Here is a 24145-nt window from a genome sequence, read left to right on the forward strand (position 1 = left end):
AAGGGGATTGTGATGAAAATCAAGAGACTTTCTGTTCAAGAGCTCAAAGAGAACTCTCGGGAACGAAAGGACAAGAATTGCGACCCGGATTAAAACAGTTGAAAAAACGGTGCTGCAATGGAGAGTAAAGAATCTTGAAAACAGACACTGGAAGCAGTTTTAAAGACGCAGAAACCTTTCGATCGTCAAAATGAAAATCAACCCAACCATATTCAAAAACTTTTCAAGGGGATTGTGAAAACCAGAGATTTTGACGTTCAAAGAGCCTGAAAAGGTTGAACCTCGGCGGAACTAAGAGACAGAAAACGCGTCCCCTCGATAAAAAAAGTGATGAGAAAGTCGCGGCGGAAAAACAAAGCGTTGAACAAAAGATAAAGGGGCTTCAGCCAAGAGAGTACAGACGAAAGAGAGAGTCGGTGAGCAGTACTCCTTCCACAAGTGCTGAAAGAGAGCACGAAATAATGGACTTCAAACATTCAATGAAAGAGCTTAGCGAAAAAACAATGATATGTTTGAGGCATTCTTTGAGCACGTAAGCAAGTAAAAGAAGATTAACTGGAAAATATGACGGCTATGGAAGCCAGTAGGCAAAATGCAAATTATTATGTTGAAAAGCAAATCTGACGAGCAGATAGCGAACTTGGAAAAGACGTTTGGCGGACAAAAATGTGTTGGAGACCAAGCTCCAAGACACAGTACGTCCCTGGAAAAGAGAGGGATTTCTACTCTCGAGGCTGAAAAACTCGAGAGTGAGAGCCAAGTGAAGGCAATGGTCGAGAGCATGCAAGGACAGAATGAACTGTAAAAGTGCAAAAAGGAATGGGAAATAAAACGGAAAGTGGAACTGCAGAATTCAATTCTGGCACTCACTACTGAGAAATCCGAGGCTCAAAAGGAGTTAGAGGAACATAAATCAGCAGTGGCAAAGACGTCAGAAAGCCTAGAATTCCGTATGAAAGAGTTGGAGAAGTGCCTTCAGGACCGCCCAAACTCTACAGGAAGAATTGGCCTGTCTGAAGAGCACTCACTCAAAACAGAAGGAAGAAGAATGGAAAAGACTATGGAAAAAATGGGTCAAGATGTGGATGAGCGTGAGGCAGAGGTGAAGCTTGTGAGACAAAGCTCGTCAGAAATTATCAACGAATTGGAAAAAACAGCTCAAGGGTCGACAGGATTCAGAAATAGAACTACAGGGAGAGCAGAAACTTTGAGCCAACAAATCGATCAACTGAAGGCAGAGAAACTTGACCGAGTGATAAGAAGATTCAAGCTCTTATGGAATCCATCGAAGCCAAGGAGGTCGAAATCAGCTTAAAAAGCTGACGAAGACACTGAGCTCAAAGAAAACCTATCAAATATGGAGGTAAAAATATCTGAACTTGCCACTGAAAAAGAGAATGCTGAGAAGACAGCGCAGCACGACATAATGCTGATAAGAAGGGAATCTGGAGGAGAAGATAACTGCTTTGGAAAAGCGCCTTCAAGATCAGAGCGGACTCTGGAAACGATGCTCCAAGAAAAGGTGCAATCTCTTGAGTCCAGGATCTCCCAATTGAATGCTGAAAAAGCAGAGAGAGACGATAACATGAAGACCTTGATGGAAGCTATGGATGCCAATAAAAACCTTGAAGAAAAACTCAAAAAGAAGGAAGAGTTGGTGCGAGAGCTTGCCAGCAAAGTGGAAGAAATGAGGCTTAAGTTTTCAACGATCAGATCAACAAAGAAGCATCTAGAACATCAGCTGGCAAAGAAAGATTCTGAATTTCTTTCTTCTTCGAGAAATTTAAAACTTCAAAGTAAGCAACTCCAAGACGATCTTGACGGTGCGCTGAACGGGAGAAGGAGTTAAATGAACGCATCAACGGCTGACAGAAGACAATCGCAAGGCAGAAGAAGGGAATCTGAAGCGCTCCTGGCTAAGAAGAGTTCAGACGGACAAGGATAAGGGTGCTTGAGAAACAGATGTTGTCCAAGGGGCAGTCTGAACAAGACCTTAAAGAAAGAATGACAATGCTGGAGGATAAGAATCTCGCGACTAGAGGCCGAGAAATCCCAACACCTGCAAGAACATTTCATCGATGTTGCGAAAACTGAAAAACCAAAGAAGACCTTGCCGATGCAATTACGGACCAAAGATAAGGCTGAGAGGGGAATACAAAGATCAAAATTGATGAGATGGAAGTCCATCGTCCAACAAGTTGAGAAAGGAAAAGAACAAAGCAGATTGTGACGAGGAGTTGAAGGAGAGGTACAAAGAGGAGTATGAGGAATCTCGAAGGAATATAAGAAGACTGACAGAGAATGTAAACAGATGCAACGAACGGGTTAAAGAACTGCAGTCCTTTGTCAATGAAACTGTTGAGGACGACGAACCACAGCATCTCCAAAAGCCCACCTTACAAGAGAATATAGAGAACCTGAAACGAAGCCTAAAGGCCTCGGATATTGAGCTCTTCAAAACGTTACAGTCTCTAAATCAGAAGATCACCCATCTTGAAGATGAGAAAGCTGAGGGCGAAAAAATGATCACATCAATACTGAAGTCCATGGAAGATAAAGAAAAGATCGAGCACTGTATAGCGATATCAAGAGATGCGGACAAGAAGATGATGCTACGCATGAATGAAATGGCAGATGCCATACAGAGGCTTAGAATTGAAAAGAAAAGAGTAGAACACGAGCTTCAGAACTCTGAAAAGCAAAGAGCGGCGAAAAGAATGTGAATCGGAGCTTTTACAGAGCCAAACAGACGAGAAGATATCTAGTTTGCAGCAATCCTTGAAGGAACGATATGAATCAGAGTGGGAAATACAAAAGCGATTGGAGGCAGTGAGCGAAAAGCTTGCACAGATGGAGAGCGCAAAGGAACAGGCGGACAAAACCATCCAGACAATGCTTGAATCTCTACAATGGAAAGATAACCTGGAGCAATGTCTGGAGGAAAAGGACAAGATAGAAAAAGAGCTGAAAAGAAGAGTGCAGGAGCTAAAGCTGGAGAACAAAGAGGCTTTATTGGAAGCCAAGTTGTACCGAGGGCAATGCCGTGACGCACACAAGATGAAAGAACAGATCTCCTCACTGAAGGAACAGCTTCTACAAATGGAGGCTGAAAAAGATAAGGATATTGAAAGCCTGAAAGAATTGCTGCAACAGAAAGAAGAAAAGCTTGAGTTGCTTCAAAAGACCCTAAAAGAGGAAGTCTTCAAATTGAAGCTGCAGAAAAAGGACCTTGAAATCGAGACGAAGAAGAGTCAAATACAAGCACGTGACGCTTTTGAGCTTATCCAGAAGCGGTCACATGAGTTTGATGAGTGTTTGAATGTTAGAAACGAATCCTCGGATCGGATGATGGCAGAAATGGAGAATTTGAAGGAAAGTCTTAAGATGACACTAGCAGAAAGAGATGAATTGGAGAACAAAGCAAAGAAATATGCCAAGTTTTCTGAGGTAGGTTTTGATATTGAGCTTTAAAGAGCCTTACATTCAGTTAATAATCGATGTATATGGAAAATTGTTTTTAGGGACAACAAGAAAAAGTTGAGAAAATGGTTCAACGTGAAGTTGAAGTTCTCCAGAAACTGTCTGACGCTCATAAAGTGATAGAAGAACTACAGGCAGAAAAAGGAGGAATTGAAGAAGAACTCATCCGAAACAGAATGGAAAAGACAGGAACAGTCAAAAGGTACGAGGAAAAGATCAAGAAGATGTGTGAAACACTCAAGCTACAAAGCGACCAAGAGAAAGACCTTCGCCACGTGATTGATTCGCTGAGAAAGCAAACCGAAGCTCTTGAGGATGAGAAAGAAAATGTCATTCAAGAGGGAAGTAAGGTTGTCGAGAGCTTGAACATGGAGCTCGAAGTGCAATCCAGAAGAGAGATGGAGTTGAAAGAACAGCTGGGGTTATTTGAAGACGAGATAAATCAGCTGAGGAATGAGCTTGATGATCGAGCTAAACGCGAGGCAGAACTGCGCGAAGAAAAGAGTCTAGAGATCCAGAAGATTAGGTTGGAAAATGACAGCATGTCTGAAAGTCTGCGAACAAAAATATCGGAAATGAATGGAGAGCTGATGAAGCACATAACCAAGGAGAATGACCTGAGGGTACAGGTTGAATCGGCCAGAGTGGAGAAAGAGAAATTGTTACTTGAACTTGAAGAGCTCAACAATGACAAATCTTCATCCACAAGGACCTCGCGTAAGCTTATCAGCGAGCTGAGGAAAAGCGAGAACGAGCTTCTGGAGAAAATAGACGAGCTGAATTTGACTGTAAAGACTCTTGAAGGTAAGAGAAAGTTTTGATACCTGAGTCGGTGATAAAAAGAGGGGAAGCTCACATAGGTGGCAGCTGTCTTCCCATTGTTTTCGTATTTCAGACCACTTGTCATTCTCTTGAGCATAATTGTTTTGTTTAACGGTTGCGCATGAGAAGACAAGTAAATGTGGATACAACTCAAGCAAATAATCTAATTCTCGAGAGAATGACACGTGGTCTAGAAAGGAAAAACATTTCGATCTAGGTAATGGTTTCCCAATTTTAACATTGAAGGGGCTTGCAATATATGGCATAAAAATGACTTTTGAACACGAAAAAGGCTTCCTAATTTAGGCTGTTAACTGGGTTCCAAAATATGGCATTGGAATTCTTTCCACGTTGAGGTGATTAAATCCAAACATATTCCTGATTATGAAATAATTATTAATAGTAATCAACTTCTAATAGGTGAAAAAAGAAGGATCAGTATGGAGTACAATGACTACCAGTCAGATATACTGAATATCACACAAACATCACGAGATGCAAATAAAAGGATGCATGAAGACATCAAAATCCTCCGTGACAACAACAACAACCTTCACGCTCAGCTGAGAGAGTTGAAGCTCAACGAATCCTGCTTGCTGAGAGACAAGCAAGTTCTGCAACAACAGAACGAAGAAAACGAAAATAAAATTACACAAGTGAAAAATAAAGTTCAAAAACTAAAGAATGAAATCACTAGGCTGGAGGACCGTGAAGGGGAATTGAAGAATGAGATCATAGAGTTGAGGAGTAAGATCTCAGCAGCGGAAGATAAAAGGGTAAAATTATAATTATAGAAAATTTGATTATAAGGATTTGAAGCACACGCTATGAGGGATATGAGACGGGAGGAAAAGGCGAGATGACATGGAGCGACGTTTTGAAGGGGTATTAGTCCTCGAATAGGAAACTACATATGAGATAAGAATGTTTAATGTGCTGGGGAAGACAAAGCGGGAAGAAAGTATGGATAGATAGATGGAGGGATGGAGGATGGAAGAAGAGAAGGAAGAAAGAAAAGGAAGAAAGAAAAGGAAGAAAGGGGAGGCAGGGAGAGAGGAAGGAGTGGAAAAAGGAAGAAATGGACAAATGAGTAGTGAGCTCCCCCCCCCCCCCCCATATAACGTAGTAGCTAGGGGAGGGGTGGTAGCTACTACGGTATATGGGGGGGGGGGGGCTCACTACTCAAATGGAAAAAGGAAGGAAGATTTGATGGATGAAAGAAGGGAGAAAGAGGACAAAAAGAAAGGAAATAAGGATGGAGAAATGGAAGAAGGTAGGAATAAAGGAAGATTGGAAGGATGAAAGGAGAAAGGGGCTGAGGGAAGGAGGGAAGGAGGGAAGGAGGGAGAAAAGTGTACTGTAAACTTTGCTTTTTCATTTCTTATCACTATCGTACATAAATCTTCACATTTAATCGTTCTAGTTTCTAAGTCATTCTAATCTGTCCCATTAAAGGTTCGAGACAAAGCTGAATACAAGTCTCGAGAAAATTCAATGGTCTTTGAAGCCAAAGTAGCTAACTCAAAGATCGAAGACCTTCAGCTCTTCATCAAGAAAAGATACAAGGCAGAGAACAAACTCAAGGATGAAATTGAAGATTTAAAAGACAAAATATCCGAGTTAAATCGAGCTGTAGAGAGCGAACAGTTGGACAAAGTTGAAATCACCAAGAAGCACAACTTTACCAAGGGGCACGTGATCGAGCTCGAGCACAGCATCGAAAAGAAGGACCAAGAAATCAAACGACTCGACAGAAGCAGCGAGGAACTCCGGGCACAGATTCTTCGCCTGCAACAAGAGAAACAGCAGATTTCTGATTCGTTGGATGGCTGCAAAACGTTTCTGAGTCACCGCAATGCGGAGGTCCACATCCTCGAGGGGAAGCTTAGTGATCAAGAGGCACTACTTACTACTTGCAAGAGACATAATGTTGAATTGACAAACTTGAGGAATGAAATGATGACCAACTCCATGATACTGGGGTCTCGGCTGGACTTAATCAGGGTTAGACAAATCCAGGAGAGGAATGCTCAGGTAATCTTTAGATAATGTTAATGTTAATAAAGGCGAAGTGTCAATATGATAGAGTAGTTTTCGTATGACTGAGACAATCTCAGTGCGTTAAGCGTGCCGTGTAGTGACCGTGATGTTTTCTAGAATTTCAATTGGCTGATTTTTTCTTGCGTAATGCATGTGCTTGGTCTGGCAGTGCCGAGACTGTGGCTTGACCATGCCCGCGCCGTGTTTGTGCCGTGTTCCGGGTATTTGATTGGATGGAGAGTAAATTCTTGAGCAATGTGACTGGTCTGGAGTACAACTTGCCGTGTCATGACCTTGTTCGTGCCGTGAGCTTTTCACAGTCATACGAAAACTGCTCTACCTAATCTGGTGCAACGCATGTGTTGCGAGTGCTGCTATTGCATTTGTAAACTGATTAAAATAGCAATGATCGTTTTACAGTGCCAAAAATTGCATGTTAACTAAAGAACTGAAGATAATATTTAGTACTTATTCATTTTCTGCCAGGAATTAAAAGACTCCAAAAAACCATGGGATAAAAACAGTTCCAACCGGCAATATCTAGAGAACAGAGGGTCTAATAACATCACCCCCAACATCCAGACATCCTCCTACGAGAATTCATCTACACTGACCTCCACAGCATAATGTAGGTATATGTTATTATGTGATATGAACTTTTAAATTTATGCACTGTGATGCACTAGTTAGTTGTAATGACTGTTAACTATTATCAGTCTATACGTCGTAATAAAAACCCCTCACGATTATAAACTGATCAACCGGCTCAGTGCCTACACTTCATTACTAACCACCTCTCATGATTGTACTACCCTCAGTGACTACACCTCATTACTAACCACCTCTCATGATTGTAAACTGACTACCCTCAGTGTCTACACCTCATTACTAACCACCTCTCATGATTGTAAACTGACCACCCTCAGTGTCTACACCTCATTACTAACCACCTCTCATGATTGTAAACTGACCACCCTCAGTATCTACACCTCATTACTAACCACCTCTCATGATTGTAAACTGACCACCCTCAGTGTCTACACCTCATTACTAACCACCTCTCATGATTGTAAACTGACCACCCTCAGTGTCTACACCTCATTACTAACCACCTCTCATGATTGTAAACTGACCACCCTCAGTGTCTACACCTTAATCATTTGGAAGTGACAATGGAATTATCCAATTTAAAAAAACATGGTCATGGAACTATACTATGGTCACTAAAAACACCAAAAACAGCTTTGATGAAAACCTAAACCAATTTATTATTCTTTGATGTTTTCTTAATTGTATCAGGTAACTAAGTTAGGATATTGTTCTTTTTGATTCACAGGTATTCTGGAGCTGGACTATGTCTCAAGTTGCAGTTTAATTTATTATAAATTATATTTAATCTACGAAAGACACGACACCTCCCTCATAAAAACTGACATATTTTTTTGCAATGATTAGGATATCTAACATTTAGAAAAAGCCAGGCAACTCTTTTTATCAAAATTAAATGGTCTTAGACATAACTAAGACAAGAAAAATAGAAAAAGTAGTTATAATGCTACTATGTATTTAACATGTAAACTTTTTTATAACTGACAAAATTAATTTAAGATAGAATTTTAAATATCTTGAGGATAACGACTGAGAGCACAATAGGGTATATGGTTATATTGACAGAAGCATGGACCACATAGATTTGATGGCAAGATATCAATGGAAGGTTGATATCATGATGATGGAAATATGTGCTCTCATGAACGTAAAAATATTATGAATAATATGATTGTAAATGCATTGACGTCACCAGAAACTTTCTGTTTCACTCTTCATGAACCACTCATGCGGGGAAAATATAAATATCTTGAGTGGTCATAACATATTGAAATAGATAAATAACATGGTGACTAAATATGCATATATTCTAATCAAGAGGGAATAACAAACTGCAGAGTATGCCAACATGGAGGATAGAATTTTGACTGCTGTTCTTCACTCTTTCAAGAAGGAACAGCATTGTTTTAACCATGTCTGGCTTTGATGGATATTTGTAAATAGATTCCCATCTTGAGACTACAATGTTGTATTGTAAATAGCCTAATTAAAAATAAATTGTGTCAAAAAATACTTGTCTCATCATTTTATATTTAGGAGTAGATTGATTGGTAACCAGACCTCAAGAGGATCTAACAAAGGCATGTTCTCATTCCTTTTTTCCTCCCTCCATTTTTTCCTTACTTGTTTCTGTCTTTCCTTATACCTTTATTCCTCCATTCTTTCTTCCTTCCTTCCTTCCTTCCTTCCTTCCTTCCTTCCTTCCTTCCTTCCTTCCTGCACTATCATCCAAAGGCTACAGCATCCTCATTAGGAGCTCTCACCTTATTTAAGCGCTCTTACATCTTCTTTACTTTTTTATAAGCTTGATAATATGAATGTCCTCACTGTGAAATCTAGAGTCCTGCTCTTCCTGTGGGATTTCCTCCACTATAAATTTTTCCTTTACAGCCTGAAAATAGAAGAAATTGACCTGTTAAAATAAAGGAATTTAGTCACCCAAACAGCATTATGAGCTACAACTGTGAAACGATTCTCACTTTAGGTGTAGTTATGTTATCACCATTTCAGACCAAGTGTCATTCCATAGAGAATCATTTCTTTGTTTAATAGCTATACATCAGAAGACACATGAATATAGACACAACTCAAAGAATTTTATTTTCCAGTGAACAACACATGACCTGAAACTGGACAACATTATGCCAGAGCTAAAAATGTCTCCAGTTAAAACGATTAATAGGATTAATTATGCAGGATACATGCCTTGAAAAAATTATTTTCCAATGCTAGTTTGTTACCAGTTCTTCTTTCTTCATAACTGAGATAAATAAGAGTGCTTGGTCCACTAAGATCACACATGGTCTTTATTAAAGGCTCCAGTGACTGAAGACAAATAAATGGAAAGCCATGAATAAGTATATGGTATTTTCTTTCACCTACTGTAAGCCTCATTCCACTACATTTATCTATATGTAACTAAGTGCCTTATCAGCCATTTGGAAAAAAATAGGGACCCCTGTATGACTAAATATTACTCCAAAACCATCTCTTTTTTTGTCATTTCCTTTCTGGGCTTTCTGTGGTATAGGATGAATAAGGGGGCCAATGATGGAACAGAAAAATAGACAAGAGGTATGCCTGTGAAGGTGGTTATTATCACGAGACTTGGAAGATGAACTTGACATACTTTGGGCATGAATTGTTAAGTTCCTTTCTATAGCTACCCATGTACTCAGCTCCTTCTATAGCTACTCATGTACTCAACTTGGCCATTATCCTAATATTTATGGCCACACACTAGTAACCCAAATCAACTTTTACCTCTTCATAATAAATGCAGTCAGCAATAAATATGTAGTCAAAAGGGGGTAACAGCTGTGATACATCTTCACCCCTGTCAAGGAAAAATGATGATGATGATTAAGATACCAAAACCACTGCACAAATATTAATTCTGGGTTTCCTGTGGATCATCATTATTCCAATAGAGAGCCAATGCAGGATTCCAAGCAGAGAGGAAGGTGCGAAAGTCAGAGAAAGTATGTCGAGAGCAGTGGGGATCCCCTATCTTTTTGGCCGGGTTCTGCCCCTTTGAGAAATGCAGCTACTTGACCATATAATACACAAACTTACCATTTCAGAACAGCAGCAGATAAGGAACCAGTCACTAAGTGTTTGTTTGTGATTATATTCAGTTCTATGAGTGGTATTATATCTTGAAGATCGGTACACACAACATCTGCACTAAAAAAGACCAACAGTTGATAATTAATCAGATTGAGTTCAAATAGTACACCCTAGGGGGAGGGGAAGAGTGGAGTTTTAATCTATGAATTTGGAAATAATGAGCCAAGAAAGCCAAAAATCTTCAATAACAGTCATACCCTAACACAGAAGCCACCAAACCAACAAGTCCAGTCCCAGCACCAAGTTCGATAGCACGCTTCCCTTTCATCTGACGCTTGTTCAAAAATCCCTCAGTTTCCAGATATTTTTCCAATACTATAGCGGCATCCCATACTACACACCCAACGTCGCCTTCCTCTGCCTGCTTGATGACGAGGGTGCCGTAGATCCCTTCAATTTCACGTTCAAAAGTTTTGTCTAATTTTAAAGACGAATGATGCTCTTCGTCCGCCATTTTGATTTGTATAGTGGTTGGGCATTTCCGCTGACCTGTTTTTGAGCCTTTTTGCGCACATTCGTTTTAAAATAAAAATGTAGGAGGAAAAATGTAATTTAATATAGAATTAAAGAGAATAAATTATTATTCAAAATAAATATGTAAATTCCAACTATTCAACCAAAAAATCAAATAAAGAAAAAAATCAAGACTATAGGCGGAAGTCATTTTACCGGAAGTCTAAGGAATCAGTGATCCATACAGGACATGCGCACACGTGGCAGATTCGAACGAATAAACAAGATGGTGGATGTTGTATCGTAAAACAACCGGTGTTCTTTGGAAAAACTGTAAAATATAGTCACAACACGATGATTGCATTCATCAGAAAAAACTGGTTTCTTGTAGGAATCGTCACAGTAATATGTCTTGCAAGATTTGCGCCTCACATTGGAGCAAAAGGAGGGATTTTAAAGCCCGAATACACCGTCAAATATGGCGCCGTTTCAATCATCTTCTTCAACAGTGGTCTTTCTCTACGAACTGAAGATCTAAAGAATGCAATCACTCAAGTCAAGCTCCATGTATTTGTGCAGACATTCACCTTAGTATTTATTCCGCTACTTATTTCTCAACTGATTAAATTGCTCGCGTTATTGTCGTTGAATGAATGGTTACTGAAGGGATTGTTAGTGGTCAGCTGTATGCCCCCTCCTGTCTCTTCAGCTGTCATCCTCACTAAGGCAGTAGGTGGTAACGATGCAGCAGCTATCTTTAATTCGGCATTTGGAAGCTTCCTTGGGATCTTCGTCACGCCATTTTTACTATTGGTTCTTGTAGGCTCGTCATCGTCAGTGCCCTACAGCTCTATTTTTACCACCTTATCGATGACCGTGGTCGTGCCAATCTTAGTTGGTCAAGTATTCAGATACAACGATAAAGTCAGGAACTGGATGGAAGAAACTAAGCCACCGTTTGGTACCATTGGAAGCTGTGTTCTCCTCCTGATTATCTACACGACATTCTGTGATACATTTTCAAGTGATGTTGGAGACATTGATTCCACTAATTTACTTGCTGTTGTGATAATCATATTTTTAATTCAGTGCTTCTTGCTTTTTCTTACTTTTTACCTTACTTCAATGCCTGAGTCTCCATTCAAGCCAGCAGATACTGTGGCAATAATGTTCTGCTCCACACACAAATCTCTCACACTCGGTATTCCAATGTTGAAGATAGTTTTCCAGGGCTACAAGTATCTTTCTCTCATTTCTATTCCACTTCTCATTTATCATCCTACTCAGATTCTCCTTGGTGGGGTATTGGTACCTGTAGTTAGGAACTGGATGTTGGAAAAACAGGCTGCCCATAAAGATAAATCAACTATCAATGGTGTTTAAAGGGTTGGACAGTTGCTAATAATATTTGTAGTAGTGCGCCGGCTAGTTTTTCCGTAATATATACTCTAGCACTTCCAATAGAGTGCTCACACTAAATCCGTGAAATAAATATTAATTTTTAGCACTAAATAGTGATAATTAAACAATAGAAAACAAAGGATTCTGTATGAAATAGTACTAATTTGTACTATTTAATGTTCACGGTTTTAGTGCATGCACTCTATCTGCAAGTGTAATTAATCTTATATTGATGTTTTTTAGTTGGCAGCTAACAGTCATATTTGTCAGAATTTCATTCATTCATAATTAATTTCATATAATTGTCATAATAAAAAAGTAATTTTAAAAACGAGTTTTTGTATTGTTTGCCGGGAAAACCTGAATTTTCAGACTAGATGTTTGATAGCACCTGATCATTTCTTTAAAGAAATAAATACAATTTTGGATTGTTAACCAAATGTTATACAGATACAAAACTCAAAGTCTTAAAGGACTAAGCAGTACGAAATGAAAAAGAAAAAGGATTTGTAAGGGGGCGGTAACTACAAAAATAGTTATTGTTTGGGTTACCTGTGGTTAGATTTCAGACATTGAGGGATGCGCGCCGAAGATGCGCATTCGTCTGGTAGCAAACATGGCTGCCAGAAGGACAAAGGAAGTAGAAAGGTCTAAGATATTCGGCGAATAATTCTTTATTTAACAATATACGACGAATAATTCAGGACTAAAAGGTCTCTGGATAACCAACAAATCGACTAACGATGGCTGTTCCACCGAGATGGCTCAAGTGCCCCAGAAAAAGCCTCGTTATTGCAGGTGGGTTTGAACGACGAAAAACTTCCAACCAGCTATGTTGTTTTATGTTGTTTTTAAATTTACAAAGGATGATTCTGTTATGTTCTCAAAGTTTTCTGTTTTCAAGTCCTGGTTTATTAAGTCGCACGTCTAAGAATTTCCCATGATTTTTCTTGATTGTGAAACCAGTTCGTCGGCAGACTTCGCAAGCATCTTTTTTTGTAGTCGAAATATCATATTTACTTTGACATCGTCAACTTGTTTCAGATCGTTTTATCGCTTTTAAAACCCCTCTTGGTCCAAGATACGATGAGCAAGTACCTGAAGCTTACAGATTTCAAGTCCCAATGTTGATTTCTTATCTTCAGGCACTAAAGGTACGAAAAATGCTGATTTATCTTGAGTTTGTTGAGGACATTATGTTCAAACTTCTTTTCTTGTTGTGTTTGAGACGTTCGAGAAGCCTGGGGCGACCATGACAAATAACTTTTATTTAAATCGATCCCAAAGATTTCTTCTTCCTTTCGTCGTTTTTATAACAAATCTCAATCCAATGATTGGATATTTACAGTACCTACAAAAGTTTCATGTTTCCTTACTCTTTTTATTCCCTAGAAATTATGTTTGTTGAGTGGGGAGGGGGTTGAGGGGAAGCAAGACGTGTTAAAATTTCACATTTTTTTCTCCTTGTTTTCCTTGATTTTCCTTTGAGTGTCTGTTTTGTTCTTTTCAAAACATGTTAATCCAACTTTTAAATTGTTCAAAAACTTTACCAATTTATTTTTCTTTTTCATTTACTTTGTTTCTCTTCCTTTTGGGGATATGTTTTCTCGTTTTTAATCCATAGTTTTGTTTCTTTACTTTTAGGTTAAAGTGGGTTTGATAATTGATCTTACAAACACCAGTCGATTTTATGACAAGACAGAACTGGAACATTATGGAATAAACCATACTAAGCTTCAATGTAGAGGGTATACTTTATCATCATTTTATAATAAATATGAAATTACTAAAGAAATAGAAAACACACGCTCGTGCTGTATGCAGTTATGAAGCATGCAGGAGTTGGCAGAACACGAGAGAAGCATGACATGTAGCAGAGTGCTTCTCAACACTTCTCAAGTGTTGTGCAAATATAACTGCACACAGCAAGGAAGTTTTTTATTTCTTTTATAAAATACAAATTACAATAACCATTATTATGGATAGGAATGACGCAACTGAAAGTGTGCACACATGCTGTGTGCTCTCATAAAGCACACGCTCCCAGCCAATCAGAACGCAAGATTCAAAACAGTTATTTTATAATCAGATTTATTTCGTACCATGACATATAATCTTTTTCCAACACGGATAAAGATAATATGATCATATAGGATAGGAAATGTGTAAGTTATAAATTTATCTCAAGTTTATTAGATCTGGATTTTATGTTGATTATTTTCAGTCACAGTCTACATTTAAAATGAATCGTCTTTTATTTTAGGCATGCTGAAACTCCTACCCAAGATCAAGTACATCTCTTTATGTCAATTTGTGACCGCTACTGGGACAAACACCCTGGAGAACTCATTGGTACGTAAAACAGAGCTGTAAGGGTGTACCAAACCAAAAGTTGGGAAAAGAGAGGCTTAGGTTATCTGGACAATATAGGATAGTTTTAAGAAGGTGTTTTATTGTATGTCTACAGAATGATATAATTATCATATTTCATGAATGACCTTATTTTATTATTTGTTTAATTTAAAGGTGTCCATTGTACTCACGGATTCAACAGGACTGGTTTCCTGATTATATCATATTTAATAGAAAGACTAGATTGGAGGTAAATTAATGGATATTAAATCAGGGATCAAAATAACAGCTGCTTAATGGCCAGATATGATTATAGGCCACACTGGACTGATCATCATGTGAACAGTCCAGGAGGTCTACCAGTCCATGTGACAAGTCAATGTGACCAATCAATGTGACCAATCAATGTGACCAGTCAGTGACCAGACAATGTGACCAGTCAATGTGACCAGTCAATGTGACCAGTCAATGTGACCAGTCAATGTGACCAGTCAATGTGACCAGTCAATGTGACCAGACAATGTGACCAGTCTATGTGACCAGTCAATGTGACCAGTCAATGTGACCAATCAGCGTGACCAGTCAAGAGGATCAATTGAAGAAGTATCTTGCCAGACAAGTGCCAATAAATTTTGACCAGTCATAGTCCTTTGACCTGTTGTTACTTTGAGCTCAGTAAATGATATTTAAATGTTTTTAGATGATTAATGTAACAGCTGTGAGGTTTTACTTTATGATTCTGAGCTTACGAAATATTTCTTTCAGCCTTGAAGCAGCTGTTGAGTGCTTTAGTAAGGTAAAGTATTCTCATTTTTCCTGAATAAAGTACTTTTCCTAGATGCTTGTATTCTGATGAAGAAATAGAAAAAACTAACCGTTTGCTTAGTGTCCTCTGTATACCTCATTTGGACGTTACTGGTCAAAATTATTTAATTGTTTGCACTCTAAGGTTAGGAGGCCATCACTACAGTATCTTGTAATGCTCCAATTTTGAGATCACAATTGCTTAGGGTTGGCCTCGATTTTGTGCAGAATAACTATGTGTTCTAGTGAAGGTCCGTGGAATTTCAAAGTGTTTGTATTGTTGAAGTTGTGCATTCTTTACTTTACCAATGGTGTTTGTGAATATTATGTTAAATTGATTTGGGGCTAACCCTGAGTAAATGAGACTGCAATCTAGGAACACAGCAGTAATTTGGGATGTGAAAATGGTCTTTAAAAGCACACTGAGGTTTTTCTATTTTCCCTAACAGAGCAGAGTACCTGGAATCTACAAGCAAGATTACTTAGGTGAGCTGTGTAGACGGTATGGTGATGATTCTGATGTGATTCCTGCCCCTGAGCGGCCTGAATGGTGCAACGAAGAAGAAGAGTTGAGTGACAGAGATGAGGATGAGGATGATCAAGATGATGTGGGAAATAATAGAGATCCTAGAAGGAAACGAAGACGTATAAATGGAAGAAATACCAAGGTACAAAGTTATATTATGAATGAGGGTTATATATTTCTGATAGTAATAAATTAATTGTACATGACAGGTTTCTTATATGGTGCTAGTAGTATGTTTGCTAAGTAAGGATAGTCTGAACCATGTTTTTCAAATTTCTGCTGTGTTTTCATTTGAAGGACTGTAAGTTTGTTGAAGGTGTTAATGGAGTTGAAGCTGTACAGTCGCCAAGATACGAAGAGGTTCAAAAGATTTGTGCACATATGATTGGATGGGAAATGTGAGTACTCCTAAACTATCAATAAAATAAAGTATAATAATTTGAAGTCAGCCAATATTTACTCTTGGTATATCAATGTGCTTGAAGGCGGGGCTTTCCTGGCTCACAGCCTGTATCTATGGATACAAAGAACCTGAAGTTCTTACAAGAGAAGGATTACAGAATCAGTTGGAAAGCTGATGGTACAAGGTAAACAACTTATTCTTATATATAATTATATTAAGTAGAATATAATTTTAAATTTAATATGCAAGTTTTACAGTCAAACTAAGAAAACCATGAACACCTAAAATATGTCTGGAATGTTAAACATTGTGTTCTGAGCAATCGTATGTGACTTTTAATTAGAAATAAATTCATTCTTGCATGCTATTGGTCAGAACACAAAGTTATTTCCAGGCATGTTTTAGGTGTTTACAGTATTCTTCATTTGCACGTTATGTCATCGCGGCCATGTTGGTACCATTTAAGAAAAGATTTCTCATTAGCATCCTTTGTTAACGGTACCACAATGGCTGCCATGTTTTTGTCTTTTAAATCTCTTGTAATGCTTACAACCCATCAATTCTTAGTTTGACTGTAATCAAGATCTATCACACATGTATTCTAATAGTCTTTTTTGTTATTTTCTTCATTTTTGTGGCACTGCTTCGCACAACCAGTACCATTATAAATATATGTTATCGATCCATGTCCGTGAGTAAGTAAACTTTACACAGGAATCCCAATACCACTTTTCGTAGCAGTATCAGATGATCAGATGCCAAGTGAAACGATCAATACCTTCTCGTATCTTCTCAAAACTTTTTTACCAGAAACTGAACATTTTGCAAATATACCAAAACATATTAAAGATTCAAACATGAATTCTGTCATGCTCATACCTACATGTATATCTTGTAAAATCCTATCGCAAAATGACTGAAGCTTGAAATAGGTATACTATTTCTGTATGCTTCCACAGTTTTTATCTTCGTATTATTATATACTATTTCAACTAATATGAAACATAAAATGACATCATATCACATCAAAAACTTCTATAAATGGATATCTTCAACAAATTTCTATGAAACTATAAATTCGATTACTAGCAGTGCCACATGCGCTTTATAAGCGTGATTTGTCATAATTAGTGCTGTAAAGGAACAGAAACACCAGCTGATGTTTTACCTTGTTAATTCTGCATCTTTAGATATATGCTGATGATCCTCAAGAAAGAAGAAATCTACCTCATAGACAGAAACTTTGATGTCTTTGCTGCTCCGCAGTTTAAATTTCCACAAAGAAAGAATCCAAAGGAACATGTCTATGACACACTTATTGATGGGGTAGGACATTGAATACAATGAACTAGTGAAAAGCTTTTAATATTACATTTAAGAAAAAAATCCTTCTTAGGGACCATTCATTTTTTATACGCATGGGTGGGGGGGGGGGGGGGGGGGGTTGGGATTTAGGGAAATTGATGAGCTAAATAAGAAAATTTATAAAAACATTTATTCGATTTGAATAGTGATCCACGAAAAAAAAATCAGATAGGGAAGGGGTCATACATTTTGCTAATTTAGCCCATTTTGCTATTTTAGCTCATTTAAACTCAAACACATACACAAACACTACCACTACATTCGATATTCTGTGCATTTTTACAGAGGGAGGAAAACTGGAGTACCCAGAGAGAAAACCCGAACCTTGTGGCAAGGGAGAGAACAACACATTAAACAAACTCAACTCACATCTGCAGTTCAGTTGAGGATTAAACCCATGACCCCAAGCTTGAACTGTACAGTAGTGAGAGACCTATAGCTGTGCATGTCACTCATCATATAATCATTCCATAATCTTAAAAATGCATTGCACTAACCTTGTGGCAAGGGAGAGAACAACACATTAAACAAACTCAACTCACATCTGCAGTTCAGTTGAGGATTAAACCCATGACCCCAAGCTTGAACTGTACAGTAGTGAGAGACCTATAGCTGTGCATGTCACTCATCATATAATCATTCCATAATCTTAAAAATGCATTGCACTAACCTTGTGGCAAGGGAGAGAACAACACAACAAACAAACTCAACTCACATCTGCAGTTCAGTTGAGGATTAAACCCATGACCCCAAGCTTGAACTGTACAGTAGTGAGAGACCTATAGCTGTGCATGTCACTCATCATATAATCATTCCATAATCTTAAAAATGCATTGCACTAATTGACCTATAACATTATGACGTCACAGCTTGTTTACATGGGCAAGAATGATAGGAATTTAGGCAAAATTTTCTTTCGTTCGAGATATTTAGTACAAAATTTATCCGTTATCACCTTTTCCCGTCTAATTAACCATTTTTTATTTTGATTTAATTTGTTTTGCTGCTATTTTGCCCCCTCTGGCGCCATGATCCTTAGCGTTAAAACAATAGATTGTTTTGGTGTGACGTCATAGTTTTATAGGGCAATTAATGGTTTATTGAGTCAACCAACAGCATTTAAATTAACTTGTACAGGAAATGGTGATGGACAAAGAAGGCGAGAAGACTCATCCCAGATATTTAGCCTATGATATTATCAAATTCCAGGTAATTTTGTTATCAATTTATTTTGAGAGGCAAAGCCAACTCAACTGACGTCAGAAATACATTATGCATTTTTGATTTAGAAGCTCTTTGTACATCCTTTTGAGGGATCTGTTGTGGTGGATTGAATTGAATTGAATAGCGCAGCGCGCTGATTCTAAAAATAGCTTAAAGATTCGGACAAACATTGCATTCTGTTTAACTTCTACGAGGATTATACGAACCGATTTTTTAATTTTTACTTAAAGTTACAATGATAACCCATGTAAACTAAGATCAACTGTGATCGGCTGTGAAAGTTATCTGCTGAAAGTAAACTTGTAAGTTTGTTTGTCCGAATTTCGCCTTTGTCTTTGTTTTTATGACGTCACGGCTGCGCTGCGCTATTGAATGAACTTTATTTCAAGAGGGTAACACACGACAGTTATAATTAACAAAAAAATCAAACTCATAACCCAGTGGTCCTCAAAAAAGAATATAATAAAAAAATAAATAATATGTAAAAAAATGAATAAATAAAATAAGATAGATAAATAATAATAATAAATAATTATATAAAAGTGGATTTGTTGCAGGGTCAGGATGTTGGGAAAACTTGTCATGATACCAGGATGTTGTGTATTCATAAAGAAATTGAACAACCAAGAAATGATGCAGTAAGTTGATGCTGGTGATATGTGTTGTCAGAGATCAACATCATCATCATCAGTCCACCCATCCATTCATCCATTCACCAATATGTCCACTTATTCATCCATTCATCAACCCATCTACACTTTTGCCACCTCCATCCACCCATTCATGCATCCATCTATGAACCCTCCCATCAGACCAAACATCCATTCACCAATATGTTTACTTATTCATCCATTCATCAACCTATCCATCCATCCATCTACCCATCTACTCTGTCACTTACCTACCCATCCATCGATCCATGCATCCATGCATCCATGCATCCATCTATCAACCCTCCCATCTATCCACTTACCCACCCACCCACCTATCCATCCATTACCCTAGTGGATTTACCAATTGACTAGTTTCCTAACCTAAGGTACAGCAAGGTCTACTGGACAAGACACAAGAACCATTCAGCATACGAGCCAAGCAGTTCTTTCCAGTTGAAAAGGCAAGATGGGTGAGTAAGGTGTACATCTTAAAATATTCCAGTCATCTATTTTCGGCTCATATCACTGATTTCTATTGATCACAGGTCCTTGAACACTGGGTTACCAAATTGTCTCATGAAAACGATGGTCTAATCTTCAATCCAGCCAATGAGGTGTGTAACAAGATGATAAATAGTTTTATACCTAATGTATTGTTTTGCAACGCATACCCAGTACAACATGAGGCATTGCTGGTCTTGTATGAGTGAAAATTACAATATTTTGCTTTTTAACATTTTAACAACGATTTTCAGCAATCAGTGTCTGTTCCATGCTGTGTATCAAAAACATATTTCAGATTGTCCGATGTAGCAACAGTAACTAGGGAGGTAAAACAATGAATGCGGGATCGGTGTATTGCCCCATGTACCACACCATGTACAACCATTTTTGGCTGATGTGTGTGTGTTTTTTCCCAGTCATATATGGGAGGGAACCAATTAGATGTATTGAAATGGAAACCACATACTCTGAACTCTGTGGACTTTATGCTCCAAATTGTCAAAGACAGACGAGAAGGGTAAGTAAGGATGGATTTCTGTATAATCAGTATTTAAGTTTATAAAATGACCAACGTCTTTCAACTGCTGGAACTTTAAAACGTCAAGTCTGACGGAATGTTTTTTGGGCTTACTTTCAAGGTGCTTGATTCAAGACTGCGGTTACTTATATGTCAGTGGGTTTGAAAGACCTTTTGCACAAATAAAGGTAAGAAAAAGCATTGGAAATATTTAAGGTAGGAAATCGTTAGAGTATCAGTATTCGGCCCTATGTAGGTGTGCCCGTCTGAAACTGGATCCCAACATTTTAATTATATAAACACTATTCCAGCGTGCTGTTCCTCGAATGTCATCAATTATGATTGTGACCGTGCTGTGTGAGTTTTTTCATCTTAAACTTGCCAGACATAGACAGCCCATCGTTATTATGGGCGCAGGCACAAACCTATAAATACTTGCTGCAGTCGTCGCTTACCTTTTTCAGTCTTCTGGCGAATTTTCAGCGCGATTTGAAGCCGTAACTTCGCCAGAGGACTGAACAAGATACAAGCAAAGACTGAAGCAAGTTTTAAAGCAATTTGTTGAGTGTATATATTGAGCAGTTTGTCATATCTTCATCATAGCTCCCATACATTCCCATATACACCATACACAGGAACCTTGTATGGGCTGCCTGTGGGTGGCTCGTAATATACGGCGCATTCTTTTCAGTGGTGGCAATGTCTGCCACTTTTTAAAGGTATTTTCAGGTGTACCGGGAATTTTTACTCTCACACTAGAAGCCGACTTCCCCAGGCGCCATAACTGAGTGTGTAAAGTGGATAAAGTGCGTCTGTTTTAAAGCATTCGTGTGTCATTTGTGTAGGTGACAAGGCAGCTGAAAGTCTGGAATAAAAGAATCATTGAATGTACTTGGGATGGCAAACAGTGGGTTTTCTTGCGCGTCAGAGAGGATAAAAACTTTCCTAACGCTTACAAAACTGCAATGAGTAAGTAAAATAATGCGAGTTTTTAGTTTTTGTTTTGCCAGAAGTCCATAGTCCCTTAGTCCGACCAACTGACATTGATAGTCCGATCATTTTTTAACCCTACCAGATGACAGATTGACGCTCAACTTCCGACCATCTTATAGTCCGACCAAGTAAAGATTGGACCATCTGACAGTCAGACAAACAGACAAACCGATTTTCCAACCAGTATAAACCGACCATCAAATAGACAAGTTATTGATAGACTGAACATTCCATCACTAACTCCCAATTTTAGCTAAAGAATACCGAAAACTAGTTATTATTAACAGTCCTATTAATTTTCTTTATAGGTGTTTGTGAGAGTATTCGAGACCCTGTGACGAAAGACATGCTTCTTGAGGTCATTGAAAAACGCCGATACAACCTACACAAGGAAAACAGAAAACATGATCAAAATCATCCACAGCAACAAAAACCACAACAACAGCATTCACAACCACAACAACTACAACTACAACAACAACAACAACAACAACACGAACAAGCGCAACACACAAACCATCCAACGCAAAGCACCTTATAGAAGTACTACGCTGCTATGGTAACTGTTCTAAGGGTGCCCATCCACACAATAATCGACTACATCAAAGTCTACAAGAGCATCTCATAGAAAATAAACTTTTGTCATGGCAACAAGCACAGGAATTCGTGTTGCCATGGCAACAGCTGTCATGGAGATCAGGCAACATCACGAAGAAACATAGGACCTTCCATAGAGCAACGAAAGAACCAAAAGTGGACATGTTGCCATAGTGACCAGCAACGAAACACGTTAGACCGATTGCCATGACAACTACTATGAAAGTCGACAACTGCTATAACAGTCATAGAGATACCTTGTTGTTATGGAAACTTACTGAAACTGAATTGACGTCACCAAAAAATAGCTTGTACGTCACGAATTAGAAAAGGTACACAAACTAATAATTTATCAATTAGACGCGTAAAATACCAAAAAAAACCCACAATTTATTATAATCTTAGATAGGAAAAATGTATAAATTATAAAATGGCAATATATACACCGTTATTCTTATAGTTAAGAATATATTAAGTGGAGTATATATGAGTATATATTTTAGGATGTAATCCACTCTTTTAGCTTAGTGTTTTTGACAATAGTTGTTAGTTGTTTTGACGAACCTTTACTTGATGATGCCTGTGTATGTGGTATGGACACCTCCGTACTTGCTTCCTACAAAAACCACTGCAATACGTTCACCGACTTTAATTCACCTCCATAATACGGTCACTCGTAGTACACTAACCTCTGTAATACGACCAATCATACTAGGCGGCTGCTAACAACTCGTTTGATATTCTTTGAAGAGGTACTAACGGATTTGCAGTACGAAGACGAAGATTGGCTAACCGTGTTTAATACGGTCGCTTGTAGTACACTAACCTTTGTAATACGACCAATCATACTAGGCTGCCAACAACTCGTTTGATATTCTTTGAAAAGGTTCGACTGGACATACAGTGAAAAAGAAGATGGACTAATCGTATTTACTCCGACAATTCGTATTTATATCGTTTCAGTCATGATCCATTTAGCAAGGCTTCGTTCAATCTAAGGGGTGCTAGCGTCCCTTACGTATACAAAATACAAATACAAAAGACATGACGGCCAGATTGGATGATATAGTAGTAGATCATATTCATTTCTCAATAGATTTTTAGGCCACAATGTTTTTCTATTTTAAGTTGAAAGTATAGATATCACATCCAATAAGCGTTTACTGGGCTACCTGTTTCTTAGCCTGCGTAGCGGCTCTTGGGGAGGGAGGGGGTTGGGGCGAGGAGGCGGAGCGAAGGGGAAGGATCTCCTTTCCTTTCCCTTCGCCCCGCCTCCGCGCCCAAACCCCTTGCCCCAACCCCCCCCCCCCCCCCCAAAGAGCCGCTACGCAGGCTACCTGTTTCTCAACCTGCTAAACGATACGAAATCCTAGCGACTTGTTTAAAATTGTATACCTCGTTTGCCTGCTATCTAATTGCTTGTTTTTTTGTTTCCATGCCAATGTGTCTAGGGAAAAAACACTCAAGAGAGTGAAACGTAAAGCATTAGTAAAATTTGATTGGTCAAGGACGAAAGCCATTTCAGTGTCGCTGTACATGTCAAATATTAGCAAAAACAGGGATTTATTGTATATATATGTATCGATATCCTAGTATTTAATATCATGTATTTGGACAGACTGACAAAAACTCAATGTTTCTTCGAGCTTACGAAGGAAAATGCAGCTGCAAACAACCTTAGTGAATATTGATTATATAAAGTCAAAATCTAGTTTATTAAACTAAGCAAATAAAGAGCGAGAAAACGCGTATCAACCAGGCACGTTTCTGCATTCTATATAAATCCAAAATACACGACGAAAATTTTCCTTCTTCACTCGAATAGCGAGTTGTTTTTGTAATACAGACACGGTACAGTTCCAGGTGCTTTTGAATGGCTTCCCGTCAATGTTATTTGTCATTCAGTTTATCCAATCAAAACGCAGCGTTAAAAATTTCATATCTAGACTAGTTTTGGACTTCTGGCAGCGTATAATACTGGCTCTTCACTTAACTAGCTTATTCGAAATCTTCTCGAGTTGCCGCTATGACGACAACCGCTTTTCGTGTCATCTACGCTTATCTGGTATGTGACGGTTTTATCTAAAAGGAAATTTGCGGGACATTTGCGGAGATTGTAAAAAATGCACCTTTTAGATGAAAAATAAAATGAGCTTTTCAATATTGACCAAGTAGGGTCCTATAGATTTGTTTCAAAAATTAGAAGCATTTGAAACACTTCCTTTGCAATCCAGTAAATATTTATTTTTGCTGGTCAAGTTAAAAACTTTGCT

General features: G+C 38.3%; 2 protein-coding genes and 1 pseudogene across 2 annotated transcripts; 2 read left to right on the plus strand and 1 right to left on the minus strand.

The window, feature by feature from the left end:
- Nucleotides 1-7585: 7585 nt before the first annotated feature.
- LOC116300712 (protein N-lysine methyltransferase METTL21D-like) lies at nucleotides 7586-10835 on the minus strand. The gene is made up of 6 exons (XM_031709628.2): nucleotides 10750-10835; nucleotides 10278-10581; nucleotides 10027-10137; nucleotides 9715-9787; nucleotides 9157-9276; nucleotides 7586-8842 (listed from the first exon to the last, which is right to left on the minus strand). The coding sequence occupies exons 2-6, from the start codon at nucleotides 10532-10534 to the stop codon at nucleotides 8741-8743; spliced, it is 663 nt and encodes a 220-aa protein (XP_031565488.1). The 5' UTR covers nucleotides 10535-10581; nucleotides 10750-10835; the 3' UTR covers nucleotides 7586-8740.
- A 52-nt stretch (nucleotides 10836-10887) lies between these two features.
- LOC116300711 (sodium/bile acid cotransporter 7-A pseudogene) lies at nucleotides 10888-12268 on the plus strand (annotated as a pseudogene).
- A 269-nt stretch (nucleotides 12269-12537) lies between these two features.
- On the plus strand, nucleotides 12538-22832 carry LOC116300710 (mRNA-capping enzyme). The gene is made up of 18 exons (XM_031709626.2): nucleotides 12538-12732; nucleotides 12979-13088; nucleotides 13579-13682; nucleotides 14198-14286; nucleotides 14461-14536; nucleotides 15052-15082; nucleotides 15540-15758; nucleotides 15914-16014; nucleotides 16102-16203; nucleotides 17210-17345; nucleotides 18522-18593; nucleotides 19166-19246; nucleotides 19648-19731; nucleotides 19807-19875; nucleotides 20182-20282; nucleotides 20404-20470; nucleotides 21128-21251; nucleotides 21584-22832. The coding sequence occupies exons 1-18, from the start codon at nucleotides 12678-12680 to the stop codon at nucleotides 21814-21816; spliced, it is 1854 nt and encodes a 617-aa protein (XP_031565486.2). The 5' UTR covers nucleotides 12538-12677; the 3' UTR covers nucleotides 21817-22832.
- Nucleotides 22833-24145: the final 1313 nt, after the last annotated feature.

Source organism: Actinia tenebrosa, unplaced genomic scaffold, assembly GCF_029948245.1.
Source record: "Actinia tenebrosa isolate PJP-AT-01 unplaced genomic scaffold, QUT_ActTen_1.0 PGA_scaffold0__85_contigs__length_37466705, whole genome shotgun sequence".
In the NCBI taxonomy this organism is placed as follows: domain Eukaryota; kingdom Metazoa; phylum Cnidaria; class Anthozoa; order Actiniaria; family Actiniidae; genus Actinia; species Actinia tenebrosa.